Below are 20,542 nucleotides of genomic sequence, written 5' to 3'. Positions count from 1 at the left end.
AGCCATGCCCAGAGGCGCAGAGCCTCCTGACAAAGGGTCCATGACCCCACCCCGCCCTGTTTGTTGCAATATCACATGGCGGTGGTGTTGTTCATGAACACCTGCACTACACTTCCCCGAACAGAGGGAAGGAATGCTTTCAGTGCAAGCCGGATCGCCCGCAGCCTCAATAGGTTGATATGGAGCCGGGACTCCGCCGGAGACCAGAGGCCTCTGATCTCCGCCTCTCCTATGTGGCCCCCCCATCCCAGGAGGGACGCATCCATCACCACTACATGCTCTGGTTGGGGCAGGGAGAGGGATCTGCCACTGACCCACCACTGCAACTGCCTTGCAGTGCCCTCCGAGATCAGGACGTGGTCGGACAGGTTGCCCCGATGTTGAGCCCACTGGAACTTCAGGTCCCACTGCAGAGCCCGCAACCACCACCTGGCGTGATGTACCAGCAAGATGCAGGAGGCCATCAGACCCAGCAGCCGCAGCACCAACCTGACCCAAACTCGGGATAAAGGCTGAAAGATCGGAATCAGAGCCTGAATATCCCGAACCCGCTGTTCTGGAGGATAGACCCGAAACAGCACAGAGTCCAGAACCGCTCCAATGAAAAGAAGCTTCCGGGAGGGACTAAGATGCGACTTCGGCACGTTGATGGAGAACCCCAGCAAATGCAGGAGGTCGGCCGTAGTCTGGAGGTGGGAGACGACTGCCTGCGGCGAGCCCGCCTTCAACAACCAGTCGTCGAGATAGGGGAAGACTGGAACCCCTAATCTGCGCAGATGATCTGCGACCACCGCCATCACTTTTGTGAACACCCGAGGGGCACTGGTGAGGCCGAAGGGAAGCACGGTAAACTGAAAGTGCTCATGGCCTACCGTGAACCGCGGGTAACGCCGGTGGGCCCGCAGGACGGGGATGTGGAAATATGCGTCCTGCAAGTCCAACGCTACCATCCAGTCTCCAGGGTCTAGGGCAGCCAAAACCTGAGCTAAGGTGAGCATCTTGAACTTCTCCTTCCGGAGGAAGGCGTTGACGCTCCTGAGGTCCAAGATAGGGCGTAGGCCCCCTTTGCCCTTCTTGGGAACCAAAAAGTAGTGGGAGTAACAACCCCGACCTACTTCTGGGCCAGGAACGCACTCGATGGCCCCCTTGGCCAAGAGGGCCGTAACTTCCTCCTGCAGAAGTTGCAAGTGATCCCCCGATATGCGGTGGTACTGCGGTGGTATGGCTGGAGGGGTCGCCTCGAAGGGGAGGGAGTAGCCCCTTCGGACGATTTGCAGCACCCACCTGTCCGACGTGATGGTACGCAGTGGAGCAGGTGATGGCGAACTCTGCCTCCCACTGGTGTGGAATGGGCCTGAAAGGTCAGACTAGGAAGGCTTTGAGGCAGATGCTGCGGGGGTAGATGTGGGCTGACCGGCTCTCTGTCCCCCCTGCTCCACCTCGGCGGAATCCATGTCCGCGACTGCGTTGAGGCAGGTTCTGCGGCCTGTGGCTAGACGGACGTACAGGGGCGCCCCTTCCTTGGCCACGAAAGGGGCGAAAAGCGGAAGTTTGCGGGCGCGGGGCCGAGAGGCCCACGGACTTGGCTGCAGCCCGGGAGTCCTTAAAGCGCTCCAGCGCACTATCCGCCTTGTCGCCAAAAAGGCGACAGCCATCGAAGGGCATATCCATGAGGGTACTCTGGACATCCCCGGAGAAACTCGTGGATCTCAGCCAGGCGTGGCAACGAATCGCCACCCTCGTCGCAAACGCCCTACCTAGCGAGTCCGTGGTGTCAAGCCCATATCGAATTGAGTACCGTGCTGCATCCCGCCCCTCAGCAAGAGCCTGGGCAAGCCGTGTCCGGGCCTCCTCCGGACACTGGGGCAGCACGTCCGCCACCGTATCCCACAAGGAGTGAGTGTAACGGTCCAAAAGGCATGCGGTATTAATGGACCACAACCCCAAACTGAGGGAGGAAAAAAGCTTCTTCCCAAACTGTTCCAACCTTTTGGATTCCCGATCCGGAGGAGCGGACATGAAGGCGGTCTGGGACGTAGAGGCCTGGATAACTAGGCTCTCAGGGGTGGGGTGCACCGACAGAAAGCTGGGGTCGCCTGGAGCAGGGCGGTGGCACCGGGCCACGTTCCGGTCCACAGGAGTGAATGTGGTGGGCTTGGACCAGGTGCCCATTAGAACGTCAATGAGTGCTTCATTGAACTGCAGTAGAGGCTCCGAAGAGCTTACTGGCGGTTGAAGCACTTCAGTGAGGAGGTTAGTCCTCACGGCCGCTGCAGGGAGCTCCAGATGAAGGGCTTCGGCAGCCCTGCGCAGCACCACAGAATAGATTGCACCCTCCTCCGTAGCCACGGAGGGAGGAGAGATGAAGCCAGTGTCAGGTGAAGTATCAAGACCACTGGCATCCCCCAGCTCTTCTGCCTAGTCCTGATGAAACTGGCACTGCTGTGCCAGAGGGTCCTCAGACCCCTCCCAGTCGTCCCCGTCATCCGACTCCTGGTAGACAGGTTGAAAGGACGGAGCCGGGCAGTAGATTAATTGCTCATCCATCGGTGCCGGAGACGGCGCCGGGCGGCGCCGCTCCGACGCCGGACTGAAACTGGGGACGTCGTCGTCCGAAGACGGCGCCGGGGGCGGCACCATAGGAGTCGGCGCCAGCGGAGGGGTCGTAAGGTCAACCGGCGTCGACCGGGATCCAGGCCTGGATCCCATGGGGGCCTGCGGCATCGGGACCAAAGTCGACGATGGCGCAAGGCCTCCCAAGCGTACCCGTGGGGCCCGAAGGCGCGCCGACAGGCCGCGACGGCGGAGCGAGACTCCTCATGGCCACAAGGAAGTCTCGAACCTCATCCGGAGTCGCGTTAGGCCCAGGGACCGGAGGGTATGGGGCCGGACGCGACTCCTGCGGCTCCAATGGAGCTCTGCGGGTGGTGCCACCCGAACCCTCAGCCGAGTCACGCGACCGGCGAGGGGAGTCAGAAGAGCGATGTCGCCTCTTCGACTTCTTCTTACTGTGCCTCGACTTACATGAATGTGAGGACTTCGAATCCGACGAGCGGTGATGACTTCGGCTCCACAACTTGTCCCTCGACCTCCTCCTCGATCAGGACCTCGAGCGGCAGAGCCGACTGCCGGATCTCGAGGAGCTTGCGGGACCGCTTCTGCCTAATCTTCGAGGTCAAGGCCCGGCAGTCGGGGCACGACTCGGCATCATGGTCGGCCCCTAGGCAGTAGAGACACCGGCGGTGGTGATCCGTAACCGACATCAGTCAGTTACAGGCGTCACATGGTTTGAAACCGGGCATCCCTACCGGCACCAGGAGTCGAGGCCACAGTATCAAAAGCTGCGAACAGGTGGAGAGGGAAACTTGAATCTAGGCGAGTATACATTTTCAATTATGATCACAATCCTCCGTAACCTGTTATATTTGACACAGTTCCCACTGATTCATGATGCTTCTCAGAGTGACTAACAGAAAAAGGGGGTTGGTGTGAACCCCCATACGGCAGCAGATAGCTGCTGACCATCCTTTCGTTTTAAAGGCTTAAATTATTTTAAGTATGCCTCTGGTGGTGGTATTGATGCAGTTGCGACCACTGAAACCCTCCGGTTTCAGTCCATTGAGGCAAAGCAAGAAACATAATCCATTGCAATATCTGTGTGTTGCAAGTTCTGAAGAATTAACAGCTGTACTAAACACCTAACTTAAATACTAACTCCCGATTCAATAAATGAGCAAAACTTAACTGCCAACAGGCACTCTAATACCCTACTCCTAGCTTCTGAGTTTCAGTGCAGGATCAACCTTCGATTTTCAGTTGTACCCCTTTGTTAGAAGCTTCTGGGACTCCGTGCTGTCAGATCTTGCAGGAAACAGCCTTTACACCGCAAACGTTACAACGCATTCACATACTGTGCATGCCGTTGCAATGAAAAAGGTGTGTCGCAGTGGGTAGAAGGTGTTGGATTTAACTCCAATAACTTCCCTACTGTTGCACACACTGGAGTTGTAATAAAAAATTAATCTATTCCAACTTGCAGCGCTCCCCCCAACAGCAAGTCGGGGTAAAGTTTGGTGTTGCAACGGCATAAGGGGTAACGGCATGCTGTTGCAACATCACATAACCGATCTCAGTCGCTGCTGGGACAAAGTGAAAACTGTGGAAAAAAGTGCTCAGGATTGGGGTAAAGTGGTGGATTGCAGAGGGGCCAGGAAACTTGGCAGACACTTACAGGTATGCTGACAATCCACTGCGCTCCCAGACAATTTAGCACTTAATCAGTCTGGCGCAGAGCAGCCCTGAGGCAAAAATGGCACAAGCATTTACAGTGCGCAATAAGCATGAACACAGTGATAAACAAATCCCTCTATACATGGATCAACCACAAACTAAACAAAAGCACTTAACTCCGACTGCTGACCCGCAAAGAAAGTGGTGAAGGATGTTGATGTCATGGATTTTAGTCAGCAGCTTGTTCACTGGTTGGCTGCATTTTAGCACATGCAGTATTTATTCCCCTGATCTTTTTCTTTTTTTGGAACTGATGTGAGTTGTATTGCTTTCACAATGTTGTTGACAGGGCTGCCACTGGAGCAACAGCCAAGAAAACGTAGCATAACACTTGCCTCCAGGTGCTCACACTTAATAGTACACAATTGAAAGTTGAGTGACAACTGAACTTCGCCATAGGTTATTCACTGACACCTTGATAGGAACTACATAATTACTCTACATTTTCTCATCGCAACTTTGCCCATAAGGATTTTTATAAGGCAAATCAACAAAATATGTTTTGCTCAATATACTTGTATGGCTATGGATATGTAGAATTCTAATGAGTATTAGTAAATAAAAGTTTGGACCCAAACAATTTTAATAAAATGTTTGTCACCTGTGTTTTGGATATGACATGATTTATGTGACTCTTCTATAAAACGTAAATGAAGTGTAAGTGGGAAATGGGTGGTAATAAAGTAAACTGGCAACAGGTGCTAAATTGAACTTCGTAAAAATCTCTTGCCTCAAGAAAACATCAGAAGTATGAAAATTGCCTCAGAAAACACGGTGCCAGTGAAAGCAACTATGGATTGCATAATAGCAATCACTGGCGGTTGGTTCCTCATTTATACTCAAGCACGCAGTGAGGTGCAGCCAGGAATGGTGTGGCCAAACTGCAAGTATTGCTGGTCGTTTTCTTACCTTTGAACTGAAATACTCCAGGATCTACACTACTGGAAGAATTCAGGTGGAGGGAATCTGAGGAGAGAATACCATGGAAAACAGACCATGATTTAGGTGCGATACCAGTGACAAAATCTGATTTTGACAAATATAGCTACTAACAATATGTTTTAATGAGTGTTCCATTGCGTACATTTATCATGCTAGCCGTGACGGAAATCTGAAAAGTGCATTGAACAAGCTTTCCAGTAAGGAGGCCACGGTGTGCATGGAAAGGCTTTCGCAGCGACTTTGTACAAGTGTGACCGTACAAGTGTGACCGTCTGACAGACCATGAAGTATTACCTGATTTTCTTACTGGTATAAAAACATGTAGCATGTTTCATGCTAGATTCCTTCTGCAATAAACACAAACACCCTGTGTCCCAAGGGAACAGCCTTAATGTGAGGCGCCCAGAAGGGCTTATTCAGCTTGGTCTCCTTCGGTTCCCAGCGGCAGTGATCGGGGTCCCTTCTAACCAGTGGCCATTCATTATTCACTTGGACCCTGGTAGGCCTTTTTGCGGAGGTGAAGATACCTTTAGGGCAATGTATTTAATATGATAAAGATACTCAACTGTAACAGCGCTTCACCGGACTGGGGATCTTCCTATTCATAATCCTAAATATATCATCCCTGGGGGTACAATAAATAACCCAAGAAGCAGCTTAAGTTAGACACACGTCCAACATGTGTAGAAGCTCAAAGGACCCATCTTCAGTTGAACACTCATTTTATAATATTGGGCTATCACAACCATTGGTCCAAAAATCATGTCAATGCTTCACCAAAAAGTTATCTGCTGGAGCAATAGCGTGTTACACTTTTCTTAAGAATACATACAGGACATAAAAATGGCTCTTGGTAAGTGTTTGCTTTGGGTACGTGTGGCATCCTTACACATGGGCTTCAGCTGGTTGATGAGCTCCTCCTTTGACCACTTGAGCCACTCCTTCCTGTCACTGTTGATGGAGCAAAGGATCGGCCCGCAGATCTTGCCGCAGTCCTCAATGGCTGGGACATTAAGGTAGTGGACTAACACAATATCTGGATTCTGTACCATGGAAACAGAGAAGAGTCCGTGAAAAACAGTGACATACAAGGACATAACACACTAACAGCCTCCACCATGAGAATTATTTCTATTATGCTGCAAATGAGTTGTAATGAGATTCCTGATTTACCTGGGCAATACCAGTTAAGTACAGCTTATAGTCTCGGGCGCTTCAAGTGTATTTTATCTAAGCAGTATTGGCATGTGGAGAAGGTGATGGGACTGTGGTCCCAGACGCAATCCAAGCATACTACCTCACCCCTAGCCAGTACCTAAATGTGAATGCTTTCGCCCTGAGCTAATTCTGTTATTATCAAGCAGTTCCTTTCTGTAGAAGTTACTTAACTTCGGTAATAATATATCTGTAAGAAACATTAGTTAGTTATAGATTCCTTACCTTAGAATTAACCCCAGGCGTCAGGCTGGATCCGGAAAGTTTTTTCGTCAGCAGTACCTCTGCGCGTCAAAAGGTGGCATCGGTCGGCTCCGCGGCCGCCGTTGGCGTCGTGGTCGCCAGGATGACGTTGTGGCAGCTACTTAGACGCCGCCCTTGCACGCTGACGTCAGTTCTGTACACGACTTTCCGCGCCAGAAACGCAGAGCCATGCAAGACACTGACCACTGGTGCACAAACCTAGGGCCCTGAAAGGATATCCTTAACCCTAGAAATCAGTTCGCAGAACGGGGAACATGGGTGGGGCGGTAAGGAATCTATAACTAACTAATGTTTCTTACAGATATATCGTTACCAAAGGTAAGTAACTTGTTCATCTGAAAGAAACACGTTTTTAGCTATAAATTCCTTACCTTAGAATAGTTACCCCAGCAATACCAACCCCGGAGGTGGGTTCTGCAAACCTAGATCACACCAGAAAATCCTGGAGAACAGAACGGCCAAAGAAGCCATCTCTCCGGACTTGACTGTCAAGGCAGTAGTGTTTGGTAAATGTGTGCAACGAAGCCCACGCAGCAGCCTGACAGCTGTCATTGAGAGGCACTTCTCGCCCCAAAGCAGTAGTTGCTGCCGTCGCATTGATGGAATGTTGCGCAGCCCCGCTGGAGGCTCCTTCTTTGCCAGAGAATAACATGCTTTGATACACAAAACGACCCATTGGGAGATAGTCCGCTTGTGTATGGCCCGAACTTTCTTGGCGCCCACATAGCCAACAAAGAGCTGGCCATCCACCCGGAACTGTTTGGTGCGATCTAGATAAAAGGAGAGCGCACGTTTTGGGTCCAGACGGTCGAGCCTCTCTTCCTCTTTCGAAGGATGTGGAGGCGAAAAGAAGGTGGGCAAGGTGATGGTCAGCCCGATGTGAAAGGCAGTGACAGCCTTGGGCAGGAAGGACGGACGAATCCTGAGAACCGCCTTGTCCGGATGGACAGACAGGGAAAGAGGCTTGGAGGAAAGGGCCTGGAGCTCACTCACTCTCCTGGCAGATGTGATGGCTACCAGGAGTGCAGTTTTAAGCGTCACACGCCTTAAAGGACAGTTGTGAAGCGGCTCAAAGGGAGCGCACATTAACTAAGTTAAGACTAGATTCAATTTCCACTGAGGCATAACGAAGGGAATAGGAGGAAAGAGATGAGCTATGCCTTTCAAGAAACGATTTTACAACCAGGGACTTGAAAGGAGAAGGCTGATCTGGAAGCCGAAGGAAGACAGAGATGGCCGAAAGATAGCCCTTGTTAGTGCCCAGAGCAGAGCCCTGCTGGGCTAAAGAAAGGAGAAACAAGAGAACCTCAGAAAGAGGGGCAGAACGGGGATCCACAGCCTTTGCTGTGCACCATGCTACAAATTTGTTCCACCAGCAGGCGTATACCATCTTAGTGGAGGGACGCCTGGCTGACAAGATTACATCACAAACTTCGGGAGGCATGTCAAATGACGTCAACAGCCACCGCTCAATCTCCACGCAAGGAGGTGGAGGCTGGACAGGTTCGGGTGGAGAACCGTTCCCTGTTGCTGCGACAGAAGATCCTCCCGAAGAGGCAGACGAGTCGGTGGATCGATGGCCATGTTGAGCAGCTCGGGATACCAGACTCTTCGTGCCCAATCCGAAGCCACAAGAATGACTTGGGCCCGGTCGCGCCTGATCTTCTTCAGCACTCTGGGCAGAAGTGGTATAGGCGGAAAGGCATACAACAGACCGCAACTCCACTCGCAACGAAAAGCGGCGCCTAGCGAGTGCCGCCTTGCAAATTCCAACGCGCAGAATTGCTGACATTGCGCGTTCTCCTCGGTGGCGAATAGATCTAACTAAGGCTCTCCCCACTGTCGAAAGAGACCTTGCACCACCTCCGAGTGAAGACGTCATTCGTGATCCATCATGCACCTGCAGCTGAGTTAGTACGCCCTGGCGTTCAGGGAACCTGCCAGGTGTTGAACCACCAGGGATTTGCCCTGATGTTCCAGCCATGTCCAGAGGCGGAGTGCCTCTTGACATAGTGTCCACGACCCCACCCCGCCCTGTTTGTTGCAGTAGCACATGGCGGTGGTGTTGTCCGTGAATACCTGCACTACTATTCCCCGGACAGAGGGAAGGAATGTCTTGAGTGCAAGATAGATCGCCTGGAGCTTCAGAAGGTTGATATGGAGCCCGGACTCCGCCGGAGACCACAGGCCGCTGATCTCCGCCTCTCCCATGTGGCCATACCATCCTAGAAGGGATGCGTCTGTCACCACTGTGTGCTCTGGTTGGGGAAGGGAGAGGGATCTGCCGTTGACCCAATCCTGGTTTGTGAGCCACCACTGCAATTGTTGTGCAGTCCCCTCCGAGATCTGGACGCAATCGGACAGATTACCCTGATGCTGCGCCCAAAGGAACTTCCGGTCCCACTGCAGAGCCCGGATATGCCACCTGGCATGATCAACCAGCAGGATGTAGGAGGCCATGAGGCCCAGCAGCCTCAGGGTCATCCTGACCGAAACCCGGGATAGAGGATTTCCCCCAAATCTCTTATATCCTCTGAAGAATTCTCCTCTTTCTTCACTGACAAAATCTTGGCCCTTGGAAACGAACTCAACACCATCACATACCCCCAACCCCCACCTGACCCGTCTCCTCCCACATCGACACTCCCACAGGCCACTCCCAAAAATCACGCTCACTGGTCCATCTTCAAAGACTATGATGAAGACTCCATCTCCAAAATCCTCTCTACCTTAAAACCGAACAACCATTTCAACGACCCGCTCCCTGCCAACTGCCTTACGGTCGTCGCCCAATCCATTATTCCCAGCTGGACTTCAATAATCAATGCCTCCCTTCAGCAGGGAATGATGCCAGACTCTCTAAAAGCCAGCCAAGTCCTCCCCATCCTGAAAAAGCCATCGCTGGACCCAGCCTCCCCAGACAACTTCAGGCCCATCTCCAACATCCCCCTCTTAGCCAAAGTGTTGGAGAAATGTGTGCAACAGCAGCTTAGTCACCACATCAACAACTTCCACCTCCTTGATGACTTTCAATCCGGATTTAGACCTGGGCACAGCACAGAAACCACCATGCTTCACATAGTCGATGATGCCCTCCAAGCCCTCGACCAAGGCAAAACTTTTCTCCTAATCCTCCTGGACTTATCCTCGGCCTTCGACACAGTCAACCATGAAAAATTACTCGAACGCCTCAAACTCAGAATGGGCTTAGATGGCACTGTTCTAGATTGGTTTAGTTCCTTCCTCCATAACCGGTCACAGAGATTCCTGATTGATGGCAACCTTTCATCACCATCGCCGGTCACAGTTGGAGTCCCCCAAGGATCAACCCTGTCCCCCACCCTCTTCAACCTCTACCTTGAACCACTTACCGAAGTATTGCGCGCAGCTAACATCTCCTATCATATGTATGCCGATGACACCCAGATCTACATCAAAACCTCTTCTCTCGAAGAGATTATCTCCCTGAACGAAGCCCTGATACTCACCGTACAATGGCTCGCATCCAACCAACTTAAACTCAATGCAAAGAAAACAGAATTTCTCCTGATCTCCCCTCCCAATGCCAACTTAGAGATTCAATCATGGATCAAGGCTATTACAGCCTTAAATTGCCCACCGACCATTGTGAATTCGGCTAAATCCCTGGGCATTACCCTTGACACAAACCTTAACATGAGGGACCACATAAATTCTATGGCTAAAACAGCCAGATTCCATCTGAGCTACCTTAGGAAATTGAAACCCTTCCTTGATGCCCCCGACCTAAAAATGGCAGTTCAAGCACTCGGCATCTCTAGACTGGAATATGGCTGCTCAACCCTCTCGGGCTTACCCAAGATCTCCCTGGCACCTCTAAAAGCCTGCCTCAACGCGGCTGCCAGACTACTGACTGGCACTAGCAAATACGATCATATTTCCCCACACCTGAAAGCTCTCAACTGGCTTCCCTTGGAGGAAAGAATACAGCGCAAACTAGCATGCATCACGCACAAAGCTTTACACTCTAACTCCCCCGCATATCTGACACAGAAACTCATGATCTCCGGAGGAACCAGAAACTCCAGATCCGCCAGGGATTTCCTGCTCCAACCTGCACGTTTTCGGAAAAATAAAACGTACAATCGGGCCTTCTCAGGGGCTGCTCCACGAATATGGAACTCTCTCCCACCCCACATCAGAAGAATCCCCTCACTGTCTCACTTCAAAAAGGATGCCAAAATCTTCCTTATGGGCAAATTTCTCGTCTAACACTACCTCAACTACTTCCTTGGCATAGCCTATGACGGCCCACTACCTCCCCCCTAACTACCGGGTCTCCTGAAACACCAGAATCTTGGGACCGGGTCAGAATTATTGAAAATGTACTCTGTAAATATGGTTTGTCGCTCTTTGTAATCGGTTATGTAAAATGTAAATACATGCTTTGTGTATATATATTCCTGCACTATACTGCTACTTGAGCTGTAACCGATCGACTCTAAATCTGTCTGTATATTGCTTTGCTCCCCTGTAAAGCGCTCTGATACCCTAACGGGTCAAGTTCGCGCTCTATAAAACACATAAATAAATAAATAAATAAATAAATAAATAATAAGGATGAAAGATCGGAATCATAGCCCGAGTATCCCAGACTCGCTGTTCGGGAGGATAAACCCAAAACCGCGTTGTGTCCAGGACTGCTCTGATGAAAAGGAGCTTCTGAGAGGGAATCATGTGTGACTTTGGCACATTGATGGTGAACCCCAGCGAATGCAGGAGGTTGGCCGTAGTCTGGAGGTGGGAGACAACTGCCTGGGGCTAGCCCGCCTTCAACAGCCAGTCGTCGAGATAGGGGTAGACTGAAACCCCGATCTGCGCAGATGAGCTGCGACCACCGCCATCACTTTTGTGAACACCCGAGGGGCGCTGGTAAGGCCAAAGGGGAGCACGGTAAACTGAAAGTGCTCGTGGCATACCGTAAAACGCAGGTAACGCCGGTGGGCCGGCAGGACGGGGATGTGAAAATAAGCGTCCTGCAAGTCCAACGCTACCATCCAGTCTCAAGGGTCGAGGGCAGACAAGACCTGAGCAAGCGTCAACATCTTGAACTTCTCCTTCCGAAGGAAGCGGTTGATGTTCCTGAGATCCAAGATAGGACGCAGGCCCTTGTCCTTCTTGGGCACCAGAAAGTAGAGGGAGTAACATCCACGCCCTACATCTGGGTCAGGAATGTGCTCGATGGTTCCCTTGGCAAAGAGAGCCGCAACTTCCTGTTGGAGAAGGCCCAGGTGATCCTCCGACATGCGGTGGTATTGAGGTGGCATGGCTGGAGGGGTAGTCTCGAAGGGGAGGGAGTAGCCCCTTCGGACTATTTGCAAAACCCACCTGTCCGACGTGATGGTGCGCCAGTGGGGGAGGTGATGGCGGATCCTGCCACCCACTGGTGTTTGATGGGCCTGAAAAGTCGGACTAGGAAGGTCTGGAGGCTGCTTTAGAGGGGGGGGTTGGTGGACTGGCACGCTCAACCACGGCGGTGGTTCCCACGTCCCCGTGGCTCTGGGCGGGACGTAGTGGGGCACCCCCCTTCCGTAGCCACGAAAGAGGCGAAAAGCAGACTGCGCAGGGCGGCTGGAGAGGCCCAAGGACTTGGCCGTAGCCAGTGAGTCCTTGAAACGCTCTAGAGCATTGTCTGCTTTGTCACCAAAAAGGCGACGGCCTTTAAAGGGCATGTCCATGAGGGTATTCTGGACATCCCCCCGAAAAGCCAGCCGATCTCATCAAGGCGTAGCGATGAAGGGCTACTGACGTGGAAATCGTCCTGCCCAGAGAGTCGGCGGTATCCAGCCCACAACAGATGGTAAACTTTGCCGCATCCCTCCAGGCGGCCATAGCCTGGGAGAGCACAGTCCGGACCGCCTCCGGACACTGAGGCAGCACCTGCGCAACCGTATCCCACACGGAGTGGGAGTAACGTCCCAATAGACATGCAGTGTTTACCGACTGCAGTCCCAAGCTGGCGGAAGAGAAAATCTTCTTCCCAAGGTGATCCAGCTTCTTGGATTCTCTTTCCGGTGGAGCGGTAGGGAATGCGCTCTTGGAAGTGGAGGCTTGGACCACCAAGCTCTCCGGGGTGGGGTGTTGGGAGAGGAAAGTGGCGTCACCAGGAGCCGGGCGGTGGTGTCGGGCAACCATCCTGTCCACGGGATCCCCTGTGTTGGGCCTGGACCAAGGGCCCAAAAGGACGTCGGTAAGTGCCTCATTAAACAGCAGCAGGGGCTCAGAAGAGCTCGGAGCCAGCTGAAGCACCTCTGTCAGGAGATTAGTCCTCACTGCCACCATAGGAAATCGAGGTTGAGAGCCTCGGCCGCCCTACGCAACACTACTGCGCATGACGCTCCCTCCTCCGTAGCCACGGTAGGAGGAGAGAACATGCCAAAGTCAGTAGAGGTGTCTAGAGCACTGGCATTCCCCAGTTCCTCTCTCCAGTCCTGTTCAGAGTCCAGCTGATCAGTCAGAGGGTAACCTGACGCCTCCCAGTCCTCCTCCTCATCCTCTGGGAGCCAATCTGACCGAAAAGGGACCCAGGAGTGAATAGGGGCTAAAAAAAACCCGCTCTGCACCGGATCCGGCGTCGAGTTCTGGGTTAACGTCAGGATGGAGGCTGGGGTCGACACCAGCCGGGGACATGGCCGGCGCCAGCTGCGGACGCGGTGCTGGAGGAAGTGGCGCCGATGGAGGTGTTATAAGGGCAACCAACACCGATCCGGATCCAGGCCTGGATCCAAGGGGAGCCGTCGGCTGAGAAGGCCTAGGCCCCCCAACCGAATCCGCGGGGCCCGAAGGCACGGCGCCGGGCTTGGCCTGCCCAAAGATGGCATGCATCGCCTCGTAAAATGTACAAAGCGGGGCAAGAGTCGCCCTGGGTCCCGGAAAGGGAGGGAAGCCCGTAGTTGACTCTTTGGGCTCCATGCGCAGTGTCGCGGGAAGAGCACCGCCCGCATCCCTCGTCGCGTCAGCCGACCGACAGGGAGAAGTTGAAGAGCGACGATTCTTCTTCGACTTCTTCTTATGCTTCGACTTACCTGACTCCGAGTGCGAAGACATGGAAGACTTGGAGGAATGATGCTGGCTCCGCGACCGGTCCCTCGACCTCCCTTGCGACCGGGACCTTGAACGGCACGGAGCCAACTGCCAGCGCTCAAGAAGCTTTCGGGACCGCAAAGCCTTCAGAGCTATGGACCGGCAGTCGGAACACGACTTGGGATTCTGGTCGCGCTCCAGGCAAAAGAGACACACGCTGTGTGAATCCGTAACCGACATCAGTCGGGTACAGGAACCGCATGCCTTGAAGCCGGGCCTCCCTACGTGCACCAGGAGTCTTAGACTCAAAAAAGACGTCAACAAAAGTCGCCAAAAAGTTCAGTCAAAAAGAGACTGGAGGTACCGCTCTCTCCGGATCTGCGCTGGCTGGAACGGAATAAGAAAGAACTGTAGTCAGAGCACGAGGGCGGCGTCTAAGTAGCTGCCGCAACGTCATCCCGGCAACCACGACGCGAACGACGGAGCCGACCGATGCCACCTTTCAACGCGCAGAGGTACTGCTGACGAAAAAACTTTCCAGATCCAGTCTGACGCCTGGGGGTAATTCTAAGGTAAGGAATCTATAAATAACGTGTTTCTTTCAGATTTCCGTTTTACAACACTGACTGAAGGAGAAGGTATAAGAGGGAGCACCAAATGTGCCAACAGAGAATGAAATGGCAAATAAAGTATGAAGGGAAGAAGAATAAAGGGAAAGGAGGAATAATGAATGCTAAATACTTGTAGCCATCATTGTGTAGCTTCACTCTATGGAATGCACATGCCACACATGAAATGTGTTACTAGCCCATAACTTAGTTCCCCAGAATTGGTATCTTTCACAAACATTTGCATTCTTGAATGATAGAAAACAGTAATTCATTATTGCAGCCTACTTACCTCATTATGTGACCCAAATTCTGTCCAGTTAGGAGAAGAAACCCAGCACTGTAATCAAGCCTATGAATTACAACTTCCAGATTTTCAAAACTCATGGCACAGTACAGTTCAATCAAGCCGTTTGAAAGTGGAGGAAGGTGGGTCGCATGTGTATCTATGTACGATACCAACACTGGAAACCTTAGTTGCAAGTAACTTTTATCTTTCCAGCCTTGGATCTTTCATAGATTCACACGAGTGAGCTAAGAGTAACAAAGCAGCATCAGTAATGAAGTGCTCGCAGTAATGAGGCTCACTTTAACCTATCTGTCCTACTATTCATTCTGCTTTAGACTGAGTATCGAGGCAACAGTACTTGATGAAGATGTGAGTTCTCTATGTTGATGCAAGAAATCTCTTTGAGGGACAATCCAGCGAAGAGAGCAGTTGCACCTGCCTTGCATCTAGCAGAGTGAGCTCAAACAATGGCTGATACACTCCTACTCAGCAAATATTGATGCATGACACAACCCAGGTCAGATTTGGGTACATTTATCGAAAAACCCAAGCCGAACAACAGATGTGTTGTTACTTGCAGATGAAGCAGCACCATCTCTGGTGACTTTGCTTTGAGCAGTCAGTCATCCAGATAGGGAAAAAACGGAATCCTCCATTTCCTGAGATGCACTGCTACCACCGCCATCACCTTCGTGAAGACCCGCGGAGCGGATGTAAGACCGAACTGAAGGAACACAAACTGGTAGTGCTGAGAACCCACAGTAAAACGGAGATACTTCCAATGCAACTTCAGGATGGGAATGTGAAAATACTCATCGTGCAAATCGATCGACACCATCCAGTCTTCCTGCTGCAGTGCCAGAATAACCTGAGGCAGGGTCAACATCATGAATTTTTCTGGCTTGAGGTAAAAATTCAAGATCCTGAGGTCTAGGATCGGCCTCAATCGCTTGTCCTTTTTTGGGATCAGGATGTATCAGGAGTAGCATCCCTGCCCCCTTTCCTGCTCCAGAACAACCTCTATTGCACCTTTCTGTAGCAAAGACAGAACCTCCTGCTGCAGAAGCATCAAGTTGTCCGCTGAGCACCAGCCCTGGCAAGGGGGGAAAGGAGGGGGAAACTTCCAGAACGGAAGGCCATATCCATTTTCTATGAGATCCAAACCCAGAGATCTGATGTAACAGATCTCCAATTTCATAGAAAATGGGACACCGACCTCCCACGGGACAAACATGCTCTAGGATGGAGGAGCTAGAACTGCTTCCCTGAGGTACCAGTTGGGGGACTAGGGGAGGAGGAGGTGACTTGCTGTCGAGCTGTGCCTCGCAGGCGACCTCTAACTCTACCTTGTAAATGTAAATGTATAGGTATTTATATAGCGCCGATGACCACTACGGGTATCTCAGCGCTGTACTCATACCGCTGAAGGAACCCTTCCTGGCTTTCCGTGTGAGGTGTCCACTCCTGGGCACCCCCATGGTGAGGCCAGGCATCCCAGCGCTGTTGGGGCCATTGTGGAGATTAAGCAAGCTATTGCCCAGAGTTGCAGCGTGGGACCCAAGATTAGAATAGGCACTGAGGCGAGAATATCCGGTCCGTGGAATTTATAGCCCGAGACCCTGCCGCGACGGGAATCGAACCCTGGTCCCAGACCAGTGCTCTGCATCGAGGTCTGCCGCTCTAACCATTGAGCCACACTTCTCCTTGTCCTCTGTACGACCTATACAGAGGGTTCGCCTGTTGCTGCTTCTGCTGCCTGGCTGGAAAGGAAGGAGTCTTGCCAAACCCTCAAAATCTGCAGTACCCAAAACCTCTGAATTGGGACTGTAGACCCAATGATCTCGCTGTGGCTCTACCATGTTCAAAAAGCTGTAGCGCTGAGTGTACTTATGTACCAAAGAGACAAGAGAAATCAAACGGCAAGTCCAATAGGGTGGCCTGTACATCAGATGAAAACCTAAAGCCCTTTAGCCAGGCATTCCTCCTGGTAGCCACTGAGGAACCCATAACTCGAGTCCGCTGTATCAAGCCCTGACAGAATGACTTGATGGGCCTCAACTTGTGTGTAAAAACCTCAGCGAAAGGGCCCTGAACGTCCTACGGAAGCTTGGGGATCACCTCCTTTGAAGAATCCATTGGAGCGTGGATATAGCGAACCAGAAGGCACGTTGTCGCATTTGTGGATTTTTAGAGCCATACTTGCTGAAGAAAATACCTTTTTAGGTGATTGCTCCATCCTCTTAGATTCTCTATCTCCAGGAGTGGATGGAAAAAAACCTGTAGACTGCTCAGTAGAGCATGATGCTTGTACTACTAAGCTCAAAGGAAATGGTTGTGTGGAAAGGAAAGCTGGACCTAATATCTCCCTGCAATCAATCTGGAGAAAGCGGGGCAGTCACTGGCTTCTGCCATACCTCTAAAATGGGCTCAGTGAAAGCCTCATTCAAGGGAAGGAGAGGTTCTGATACAGAAGAAGGAGAATTAAGTACTTCTGTTAAAATATAGAACTTAAGCTCAGCAGTATATGTGTGAAATATACTTTATTGATTTAATTTAAATCATAAAAGAGAAGCATAACCGCAAAACACTTAAAATTCACAGGCAAGATACAGAGTAATTAATAAATTTCCATAAAATATGTGATAAAACATTTTTTTTTTTTTTAAACGGAGTGCATTGATACCTTCTATCTTGTAATTTAGAATCAGGCTGTTAAGTACATTGTTTTATAAGTAGACTACAAATTGATTAGCTACACTTAATCACTTTACTTGATTTGCCGATTCAGATTCTCTATCACTCTTTTCAAGTTCATTTGCAGCTAGACTTAAAAACTTTAGTACTTTGCATGCCAATTGTGTTGTCGTGCCTCCTAGGCATTTCACAACGGCTGATCTGCAAATCCTTATTTGATCTCTTTTCATTGTTTGGCCGCAACAGTTCTTTTCGTTTGATTAATAATGCTGGACAAATACAAAGTAAGTGGAGCAGCGTTTCATCTCCTTGACCACATAGGCGGCAATCCGTTGAGGGCCAAGTCCGTTTCCATTTTGGAATTAAGTCTTTAGTTGGATAAACTTCCATTCTCAGTAAAATCAGCTGTTGCTTCATACGGTTTGCGAAATGGTCCAGCAGGTATGGTTGGGGCTTTAACGATTTATATGTTGGCAACACGATCCATGCATTGGTTTTAGTAGTCAATGATGCTTTATCCATTTCCTGAGATGTCAGTTTGATCATTTTGTTAACTGTACGTTTGAACTCCGGGTAGGATGGGATTGTGTGCCAAGCTTCCTCTAGCTTTAAAGCTTCGATCGATTTCCTTAAGGATGGATAAACAGAGTTGCTCAGTCTAGATTGCCTTTCAACCTCCAGCCAACAATAATGTGCCAGAGACTCTTCCTCTGCTGCCCGCATTCTTCAATAATATTTTACCAGCCCTCCTTGTCTTGACGGGATCTGATTTTTTAACCCAAATTCTAATCTGATCCGGGCATGAGAGATGTGGCACGGAATTTTAAATAATTTTTTGTAGAGACTAGTTTGGGCAATGTTCAGTTTTGTTGCGTCCTTTGTGTTTAGGAGTTCTGAGCCATACGCGATCGAAGGTAAGAATTTTTCCGCCACAACCTTTAATAGATGGGACGTCGAGCAGTCACTGAGTTTGTTTTGCAGGGTTTTAAATGCAAATAATAGCTGTTTGGCTTTTGTTTTTCGCTGATCTAAGTGTTGCTTGTAATTAAGGTGACGATCCAAAATTATTCCCAAATATTTATATGTTCCCTCCTGGTCCAAGTAATTACTTTTAATTGTCCATTTAAAGTTTGGTATTTTTTTTGTGGGTTCGCAAAATACAGAACCTTTTTTTTTTAAAGTTTATGTCTAATTGGTGTGAAACTGTGTATACTGCTAATTGATTTATCAAACGTTGAAGGCCGCGGGGCGTTTGGGATAGCAGCACAATGTCATCGGCATATTGCAGACATGCTATTCTCACGTCCCCCAATTTTGGGGGGTCCCCTAATATCAAGCGTAAGTTGTTATCTAAATCGGCTGTGTATATGTTAAATAAACTGGGGGCTAGGACACAGCCCTGTTTTAGGCCGTTGGTAGTGGTGATTTTGTTTGTCAAAGTTTGACCATCTCCCATTTTTATTTGAACCCATGTTTTGGAGGAGAGGTTAATATTTGCGTTCAATAGGTTTGTTGGCTTGGTTGGCCAATAGCGTAACGGCAGATAGATTTGTTAAAGTGCCCATTCCTGCTCTGAAGCCTGTTTGTGTGTTAGGGATCAATTTGATGCTGTCAACCCAATCCTCCAGGTCTTTCAGCAGAACATCAATGAGGGCTATTAGCCTATAATTGGAGGGATTTGAGCAAGCCCGATTTAAATCTTGGCTGTATTATGCTTCTTCGCCAAGAGTCTGGGATTGAGTGAGATTCCAAAATATTAGCTAACAGTGATGTTAAGTGATGTGACCAAAATACAGGATCTTTTTTTAGTAGGGCGTTGGGCAGACCGTTTGGTCCCGGCGCTCCATCAGACCTTTGTTTTTTTATGACGTACAGTACTTGTTTTTGTGTGATCTGTGGGTCAAGACTTGATTGGTCTGACCCTAGTGTCAGGTGGACCTCGCTCAGGTTTACCTTCAGATTGTTTAACTTGGGGGTTACTACGAACGTTCAAATTTAGTTTGCAAGTGATGGGGTCTGGGGTCTGGGAGGTTAGTTTCCGTGTCTCCGCCATTCGATGTTCTCTAATAAAAGTGTCACTGGCACTGAACCTTCTTGCCTCCAGTGAGTCGTTTTTTACAATAGTCCCGAGGGCTTTCGGGGTGTTAAACGTAGCCTCTATGTGGGCTCTCCATGCATGCTCGGTTATATCGGAGTTATAATGCCGTTTTTTTCCATTTAATAGGACGTTAATTTGGGCCCAAAACTCTTTTGAGTTTTTCTGTCGGCTGACGTGAAGCATTTTTGTCCAAAGTTTTCATTATGTGTGCGTTTCGCTGCACCAATCTCTTTTTTTAGATCGCTTCTCATTTGTTTAATTGTAATCAAAGCCTCCCGAGAAGGTTGTTGGCTGTGAGTTTGCGTTTGTCTGAGGACTTTATTAGTTGTCTTTTTTTTATCCTTAGGGCGTGAGTGTACCATGCTGACCCATTTGTTCCGGCCAAATTTTTATCTCTAAAACTTTGTGAGAAATTACTATTCAGGCTAATAATAAGTGACTCCCACGCTTCAATCCCTGATAAAGTTGCATTGGTGGCGGCCAGTGAAACCAAGCAGTGCTCCTTAATTGCCTCTACAGTATTATTATTCCATATTAATCGGTTTAAATTGTACAAATTGGTGAATTGTGTGAGACCGTTGGTTAGCCGGGGCTTTTCACGAATATTGGCTAATATAAAAGATTGAGGATAATGGTCGCTGTCTGCTCTTTCTATTATTTGAAAATTTGTGATGAGTGAAAATAGATCTGGATCAACTAGAGTGAAGTCGATGGATGCTCCTGATTTTGGTGTCACTCTAGTAAAAGCTGCCGGACTGTCTAATGGACCTCGACCGTTTAGAGTATACAATGATTGATTATTTAATAGTATGGCGCATTTCTTACACAAGGTATCGCACCTGGATGTGTTGGCATGCCTGACCTTTACGTTGGGGGGGAAAGTAATTTTCTTGGACTTGCATCAAGTTCATGTTAAAATCTCCGGACAGTATTATGTTAGCGTGTGGGTAAATTAGTTTTAAGGATTTAATGGCTGCTTCCAATTGTTGAATATCTCTCCCCTTTTGCTTATAAGCTGGGTGCATGTAAATGTTCAGGATTAGCAAAGTGCAGGTAATTGAGGCTATGAGTTTAAGACAT

General features: G+C 49.8%; 1 protein-coding gene across 4 annotated transcripts in view; it reads right to left on the bottom strand.

Annotated features, from left to right (window-relative positions):
• The window catches only part of CAMTA2 (calmodulin binding transcription activator 2), a 1,245,102-nt gene that overhangs the window by 794,492 nt on the left and 430,068 nt on the right, over positions 1–20,542 (bottom strand). For all 4 annotated transcript variants that reach the window (XM_085638475.1, XM_085638477.1, XM_085638474.1 and 1 more), the window contains exon 7: positions 6,122–6,275. In XM_085638475.1, coding sequence (XP_085494601.1) covers positions 6,122–6,275 — 154 coding nt within the window. The remainder of the gene's footprint in view (positions 1–6,121; positions 6,276–20,542) is intronic.

The sequence above is a fragment of the Triturus cristatus genome, chromosome 12 (genome assembly GCF_964204655.1).
Source record: "Triturus cristatus chromosome 12, aTriCri1.1, whole genome shotgun sequence".
Taxonomy (NCBI): domain Eukaryota; kingdom Metazoa; phylum Chordata; class Amphibia; order Caudata; family Salamandridae; genus Triturus; species Triturus cristatus.
Note: the sequence above shows the minus strand (reverse complement) of the source record. Positions and strands in the feature narration are given on the sequence as shown.